General features: G+C 29.7%; 1 protein-coding gene across 1 annotated transcript; it reads right to left on the bottom strand.

Annotated features, from left to right (window-relative positions):
• Positions 1–1,607: 1,607 nt before the first annotated feature.
• On the bottom strand, positions 1,608–2,399 carry LOC126898287 (arfaptin-2-like). Its single transcript, XM_050672228.1, has one exon. It carries the CDS (start codon positions 2,397–2,399, stop codon positions 1,608–1,610), a length of 792 nt encoding a protein of 263 aa, XP_050528185.1.
• Positions 2,400–9,041: the final 6,642 nt, after the last annotated feature.

Genomic DNA, 9,041 nt, shown 5'->3' with positions numbered 1-9,041 from the left:
TAGTCCCGTGCAATTGCAAGTATCATTTGCGGCGTCATAGGGGCGGCCGAGACCGCCTTCAGAGCGCTGACAAGAGACGCGCATTTTAATCCGGAAAGGTAATTTCCCTGAAACTCTATGCCGAGATACCTCCCGAATTCACCTATCTGGGTTACCACTAACGACGAACCCCCGAGGGTGTAAGACGTGGCGACCACTTTCAGTTTGAGATCCCGCCCCGAAGGAACCAGGGTAAGAGTTGCAGACTTCGTTGAGTTAAGCCTCAAACCGACCAATGCTAAGCGAGAGGTGAACTTTTCGCACGACAACTGCAACCCCCGGGCCGTCTCCAACATGAGAATAACATCGTCTGCGAACGCTAGAGCATTCACCCGCTTGTTGCCCAGCATATAGCTTAAATAATATTACTGTACCTCAGTGTGTTGTTTTATAATATTAACGTATTATACGATAATTTTATAATTGTTATAGGTTTCATACAATTTATTGATTTGCAACTCACTCTGATACCCATAATTATACTACAGCATATAGTGTACTTAATACTGGTGACTCTTATTGATTTACAACCTATAACGATCATGTCTGTTATGATTTTTTCTTAATAAACCCAAAACTGTAGAGAGCCGATAAGCGTTGACACGACTTACATCGCAAAAATTTGGTCGACACTGGTTTTGAGGGTAGAGACCCGTGGGCCGTTTATTAAATGAGCGACAACAGGTTATTTTAACAAAAAAAATAAAACAAACCAAAAAGATAAACACAATAATAATAATCTTCGCATAATATCGCGGCACTTTCGCTGGCGTCGACGACGCGATGTCCGGCGTGATCCTTGGTTAGCAGCGTTGTAGGCGTCGGTGCGCGGGTGCGGATCGGTTGGTCGACGTTGTCGCTTTCACAACGGGGAGAAGACTCTCGCATCATTTGCGGCGGGTCGTCGTCGGTTGTGCGGCATTTGCTGGACTTTGCATCGTAGCGTATAACACGCGGTGTTGGTCAGTCAAATACTCATAGTAGGGCGACGGCTGATAAAGGTGGCACGAGTCGTGGGGTATCGTGTATAATGAAGCGACGAGGGCCGTGTCAGCGTTAATTATTAAATAAAATAAAATAGGGTTGTTATTTGAAAATCTGAAGTTTATATAAGTTTTAAGCATAAGGGATGGTGGTACAAATTTAATTTTGCTTGTGAGTAAGCTCATTAAAGATCCATAATGAATAAAAAAAAATTATTTATAAAATTTTTATTTTTTAAGATATTAAGTGAGATATCAATTAGCGGATCACTCTGCATAAAATTAATATATTTTTAATATTATAAATTTTAAAATATTCTATAAATTTAGTTTTTATCTCGTATGAAATAAAAATGTAGTATAAATATAACTTATATTAGTTTATTGGAAATAATACTTATTTATAAATATACTTTGTATATTATTAAATCATATATTGTGTAATCATGATAATTCATAAATTTGCAATAATATTATCAAAATATAATCTATAGTAGAACTGACCATGGAAAAATATTTAAATATTATGGTAATAAACGTATTGTTAATAGAAAAATTGTGTTTTTAAAAGACGTATCTGAATAATTATTGAATGGTAAAATATGATTTGATGGCATTATTGAAAAGTATAAGGTTATTGTGCATAACTTTAATTCGATTTTCATTTAGATATTTCAATTTAATGTAAATATCAGAACGTATTTTCTCAAACTCTTCCTTGCGAATTTGGTAATTTTGGAGCACATCAAAAACGCTAGCTAAGTTAGAATTAGTCATCGGATCCAAAACTTCAAATTCTGAACGAAACGCATCATATTCAATACGCGCATTTTCATATTTCCTTATAGTAATAAGTGTATCCTCAATAGTTTTATAGCATAAAGTATTCACGGATGATACGAATTTATCAATTAATTTTAATAGTTGTTGCCCATTTTTCGATAAATTTATTTGCGTTTCCGAATTGAGGACAAATTCTTGTTCGAGTTCGGGCGATTTTTCGCTTAATTCTGCGAAAGTATTTCCTAGTAATTGTTGGGTTTGAATGAAACATTGAAAGTGCTGTGCCATATTTTTAGCAGTTTTTAGTATGATCTCATACTTTTTTTGAGTTTCACTTAATTTTATAATTTCATTTTCCAACTCTACGTCTACAGTTTTCAATGAATATCCCAGTATTTCATTTATACGTTGTTTGGTACGCTTGTATTTTGAAACACTCCAGCTTTTGACAACTTCAACTTTAGAGCAATATTTTGAATAAAGTATTTCTCCGTTTTCAAGTGTATTCTTTAAACTTTGCATATTTGATTCATCATTTTTATCCGTTATTGGTTTTGACTCGCCAATATTATCCTTTTTTATACCTACTTCCATTTTTACTTATTAAAAGTATTTTATACTTAAAATAGATTTGATATGTTTTAATCTTAAATTATATAAATAATATATAAAAATGCAATTACTTTTTCATAGTAACCGTAAATATGAAAACTTTTACATAGAGTGTTTGTTAAACAACTTAAAAATAAATAAGAAGAAATCGTTATGACGACGTATGTTGATTTGAAAAAATCAAATAATCAAGATCACTTAATTATGTTAAAATGCGAAAGATTTTTACCTATGCATATGTAAAATGGAGATAAGAGGAAATATGGCTTGAAATAAAGAAAGTTATATTTTAATGAGGTTCATATAAAAAAATATCATTAAATGTATATAGTTTAAAAACTAAAAAAAATGCTTTTAAAAAACATCGAACTAATATTTGCAATATTTTATGTATTATACATGTATATTAATTCAAAAAACTTTGAATACCTGTTGTTTAGCCAGCTCCTTTGTTTTATACACTCCCTGATGATTTTCATGTAACAACTTTCATGTAACAATTTTCATGTAACAAGCATATGCTTCCTTAATTGGGCAGGTATTACTACTCTATTTCCATAGTACACTAGTTCTTCCTCTATTAATTTTTCTGATCTTATTTTAAAGAAATTATTAATTTCACTTTCTTCTTTTAGTTTCTTAGGCCATCCATTCAAATAATAGTCTTTTACTCTTTTTATTACTACATCATTATCAGTCTCTAATTTTAACTCATTCAGTTTTTCTTTGCTATACCTAAATTCTGCTATTTTAACTACATGTATCAAATCTAGCATAGATTCATCTTCTATTTCATTCTTTTTAATTATATTCCTTGTTAATAAATCTGCGATAAACATTAGTTTACCAGGTAGATATTCAAGTTCAAAATTATAGTTAATTAATTTAAGTTTTATCTTTTTAACCTATTATTTTCAGCTTAGTCAATATTTTTATTTACTATTGACACTAATGGTAAATGATCACTATAAATTTTTACATTTTCATGACCAAATATATAATAATGAAATTTTTTAATTGCAAATATTAATAACTCTTTTTCTATTAATGCATACTGTTTCGATTTCGATGTGGACTGTCAAGAGTCTTCTTCTTACACGCTAAATGACATCTCAAATCAAAACCAAAATATATGACTACACAACTCTCTTCATTTATTAATAAACTTAAAGCATTAATAAACCCTCTTATATCACTTCTTACCACAGTCATTGAAAATCTTATAAATAATTTGAAACCACTCTACATATTTGTATGGAACGTTAACGGAATTTTACAACATTTAAATGAATTACAACTAGTTCTCAATGAAAACAAAATTAAATTCCCAATTTTTTCGGAAACTCACCTAACTGAAACCTCTTCACTCGGGATACATGGTTATGATATTATTAGAGCTGATTACCCAGATGGTACTGCACACGGAGGTGTTGATCTCCTCGTCTCCAATAAAATTGATTATCTCTCTCTTCCACCATATTTGTCCACAAATATTCAAGCAGCAAGCATATCAATAAAAATAAACTCTATCACTATTTCCATCTTCTCATGTTACTTCCCTCCAGGTAGACTTTTTCCTTCGGCCAAACTTAGTAATTTCTCTCAAACTTTAAGCTTCAACCATATCATTGGCGCTGACTTCAAATGAACACGGCATTACTGGAACAACTGGAATTAAGGTCAGAACTTAAACATCTACTACTAATACTCAGCTTATTCACATACTACACAGTACATTACAATTAATATGTTATATTTTTATATGAATGATTGTATAAATTTTTGTTATTGTCAAACTCAAAGAATTATAATTTATTTCTTCTGTTAGCAAAATTGTAAACAAACCGATTTATATATATGTAAATAAAGTTAAATACCATTTCATTGGCGCCCGGACATGAGAGGACGTGACAACCTTAGGTCCTAATGTAGAGTTTTTGAGGTTATTAAAAGAAAGAAATTCAGTAATAATTTGGTAAATGTAAAAAAAAAGTCGAAATAGACTAGGTGTATGGCAGCTAAAGAGCCGAAATAGACATTAGTTTGCGCCGAAATAGGTGAAACATAACCATTAATAAATACATTTTACTTTAGTTAATATACTGTAAAATCTTAATTATATAACAACAAATAATTATACTGTAGTACTTGGTCTGTTACTGTTGCCAAAAGTATTTAGAATACAACAATTAAAAAAAAAAAAAAGGTTTTTAAGATTGAATAAACGTGTGTTAATTGAATAGGTATAAAAAAAAAAGAAAATTGAATTGGCTACTTATACATATTTATATATATATTAAAAAAAAAAAAAAGAAAAGCCTTGCTAGAAATTTGTGGTTTTTGTAAAAAAAAAAAAAAAGTATACTCATAGTAATACTTTATTAGTTATTTATTGATGTTTATTTGGTGTTTACTATAATAATTATTATTTTTTAGAGTTTAAGAGAGATATAAAATTTAAAATTATTACTTCAATACTGAAAAAAAAAAACTAGTTATTATTGAATATCTCAATATAGTTACATACAATTTTTTTTTTCTAGCAACACTAGCATAATTACAGTGATAACTATTTTTGTTATCACCATAAATTTTGTTTCTTTTGGTATTTTTTTTTTACATAGTATATTCATAATTAAATTTTAATCAATAATTATTGTAATTATCTTATTTTACTGAAACTTACAATACTTTTGTTCCTATTCTCTATCTATCATATCAATATATATATATATAAAAAAATTTACATATTAAATATTTAAGACTGATATTTATACTCTTGATATTAATCATTAATTTAGTGTGATACTTTATGTCAAGGATGGTCTAAAAGATTAATTAATTAATTTAATTGTTAATTAATCCTAATAAGTGATTTATTTGATGTGTGTTAAAGTGTTTTAATTTTTTTTTATTAAAAATAATACATTTTTGTTATTTTTGGTGAAAATTATTATATATTTTTTTTATCTAAATCAGTGGATAATTTATTTATTACACAAAGTTTAATTTAAAGTAGCTTTGGTATATATATATTAAAAAAAAAAAAAAAATTATAGTAATAAATTTTCAATTTAACCATATATTTTGTTCATTGTGCATATCTATTGAATTAAATTTTTATGTTGCATTAGTTAAAATTTTTTTTTTTAGTGGTTATTTATTAAATTTTACGTGATTTTAATTGAAAAAAAATTTTACCATTATGGAGGATGATGACATTGTGGATTGTGAAGAAAGTCACAACGATGATGAAGAGAACAGTAAAGACATAGAAGAAGAAGAAAAAGAGATAACACTGAAACACTTATATAATTTTATGACACAACAGATGGAAACAAAACAACAAATAGAAGATATAAATAAAAGAATTGATATACAAAACGAAAAGATAGATTCAATACATAGTCATATGGCAAGAATAAGTGATAGAATTAATAAAGTAGAAGCATTTGATTGTAGGATAAAAAGAACTGAAGAAAGAATTGAAAAAATTGAAAATAATCCAATGTTAGAAAGAAAGATAGAAAACTTAGAAGGAGCTGTTGCAAATATTGAAAAAATAATTATCAATAAAAATGAGGAATATATATTAAATAAAAAACACCATTTACTATACAAGTACAGTGTCAAAATTCAAAATCGGAAAATGAGTGTATATTTAGAAATAGTAAAATAGATGACCCATTAGATTTTTTAGAAAACTTGAAAATTATATTCGAAAAGAAACCAAAAGAACTCAGGTTTAACGTTTTTGTTAAAAAGTATTTATCTGCAGAAACTTTAAGTTGGTGGAATATAAATGAAAATGAACAAAATGAAGATACAGACTTGGATCAATGGAAATCATTTGCGGAAAAGTTCGAAATTAAATTCTGGAATAAAGAATATACTCAAATAGTAAATAGTTAACAAGTGGAAGTTATCGTTATCATTATGAAAAAGAACACCCAACACAATATTTTAGTAACTTGGTGAGAAGAGCAAGAAGATCTCCAACACCACTATCAGATGAAGATATTTGCACATTTTTAGCAAAACATTTCGGAAGTAAAGTTGAAGACGCATGGATAGCGCATCCAAATCAGACTGTGGAAGGGTTGTATACTCTAGTAAATAGATTTGGAAAATTTAAAATACTAGAAAGTCTTAATGTTAACAAAAAGAAACCGAGCGATACTTATGTAAAAAACAATTGGAGTAGTAATTATCAAAACCGAAACTTCAAAAGCGCAAGGAATACTTATTACCAAAATCAAAACAATAGATATACAAGATATAATAATTATCAAAATCAAAATAAATGGATTAATTACCAGCAGAGTAATTAACAAAATAATGGAGGGAATAATAATCAGCAAAATCAAATAGGAAAGGATGGTAATAGCCAAAATCAAAAATGGAAAAAGTGGAAAACACCATAAACGATCAGAAAGTCGTCAATGTTGTATTATAAGACACTACAGATACAAATAATTTATCTTAATTAAATCTTAGTTGTAAAAACAAAAATAGAGCTGCAAAATTAATGTCTATTTTTGAAGGCCCATTTACAATAACGAAAAAAGTACAAAAATCCACATACATAGTGCGTAGTGAAAATAAAGGTAAAAGTATTATTAGGGGTATGTTTCATGTTTCACATCTAAAACTATATTACACAGAAAATAATTACTAAGAAAAACGAGTCAAAACCTTATGTTAGGTCCAACGGTTTGCCACGTTTTTTTCTTGTTATGGGGGCAGATGTAATGGTACAGTTTAGATAAAACATTGTAAATTAAAGTATTATTGTTTAATGTGCGACAACATCATATGGGATTTTTGCGTTCGCGTTATGTGGTGATAAGAAGATAAGAATGAGAGTTTGGTTATGTTTTAATGAACATCACATTTTTCTTCTTCCTCATATTAATTAAAGAATCTATATGAATTTCATGATGCATAAAAAGACACATTGGAGAGCTATATTAGAGAACCGTGAATAAATGTGCACGGAATTCAAATATATTCGCGCCCGAACCAAATGAATACGGCATTACTGGAACAACTGGAATTAAGGTCAGAACTTAAACATCTACTACTAATACTCAGCTTATTCACATACTACACAGTACATTACAATTAATATGTTATATTTTTATATGAATGATTGTATAAATTTTTGTTATTGTCAAACTCAAAGAATTATAATTTATTTCTTCTGTTAGCAAAATTGTAAACAAACCGATTTATATATATGTAAATAAAGTTAAATACCATTTCATGCTGATGATACCGCACTATTATCATCTTCTCCCGACCACAACATTGCGTCTCAATAACTTCAAACTCATCCTAATACTCTTTCACAATGGTTCACCAACTGAAAAATAAAAATTAATGAATCAAAGTCTTCCTTTGTAACTTTTTCACTCAGACCTCACAACTGCCCAGCTGTAGCAATTAACAATATCATTCATGACTCAAATGAAGTTAAATACCTCGGTCTTACATTCGACAGGCGCTTAACTTGATCTTGTCATATTAAAGATAAGCGTAAAAAACTAAATTCTAGACTCCATCTGTTAAGGCCACTCCTCCGTTCTAACCTAGCCATACCCATCAAAATAATTTTGTACAAAACTCTTCTTCAACCAATTTGGACATACGGTATTGTAATCTGGAGTTCTGCTAATAAAATATTTTAATGCAAATAAATTATATATTTAATGCAAATAAAAGAACGGTTCAAGAATTATAAAACATCTGCCAACGGATAATCACTGGTGAACCCTGGTTCGTCTCAAACGAGATCTTAAATTCTTTGAAATCAAACTACCTTCAATCAATGATACTGCTGCTATATATTATAAACGCTTCTACGTAAAGTTACAAGATTTTCCCAACCAATTAATACACGATTTAGCTTCTTTAACACTTCCTGGGAACCCTACAAGACGCCTTAAAAGGAATTGGTGCCGTGACTTAAAAACCTAAGAATAATAACTTAATAATATGACACATCCACGGCGTTGTCACACGTTGACACCCCGCGGTCGTATCAGCTCCTTCTCAGCCACCGCTTCACTGTAAACCGGACCGTTACACACACGCGTTATCGTCGTGGTGTAAAGCCCAACAAATGCCTAGCGTCGAATACCCCGCCGCAATAATACGTCCAGTTAGTCATCTTCGTGGCACCACCAAACGTAGCGTCGTCCGATTCTCGAACAGCTAGTTATACCCACTTGTCTAAATCACCAGCATTTGTTTCATATTGTGAAATCTTTTGAATCAGTGTTATTTTTTTTGTTTCGTTTATCTTTACAATCTTATTCTAATAAACGGCTCGACGCCTTTTTCAAATTAACCTCGAACTTGTGTCGTCTACTTTATTTTTGTTTTGTGTGCGCGGCACTTGAGTATATACCATTGACAACTGGCTCCCCGGCATTGGATCTATACCGGAGTAACTTTTTAAAAGGTAAGAAAATACTGCTGACATTTTATATTAATTACATAAATTTTGAATTTTATTTAAAAGAGACAGCGAAATTTTCCTCACCTTCCCGTACTACGGATATTTTAACTTCTATTTCACTGGTGACAGCAGTGAAATTCCCACCCGGTTGTATAAATACT

Source organism: Daktulosphaira vitifoliae, unplaced genomic scaffold (assembly GCF_025091365.1).
Source record: "Daktulosphaira vitifoliae isolate Bord-2020 unplaced genomic scaffold, ASM2509136v1 Scaffold_2, whole genome shotgun sequence".
NCBI classification, from domain to species: Eukaryota; Metazoa; Arthropoda; class Insecta; order Hemiptera; family Phylloxeridae; genus Daktulosphaira; species Daktulosphaira vitifoliae.
This window is presented reverse-complemented; position numbering and strand designations above follow the sequence as displayed.

What these genes read in the sequence shown, in the direction of transcription:
- LOC126898287 (XM_050672228.1), bottom strand. Translation starts at nt 2,399, where the DNA reads ATGGAAGTAGGTATAAAAAAGGATAATATTGGCGAGTCAAAACCAATA.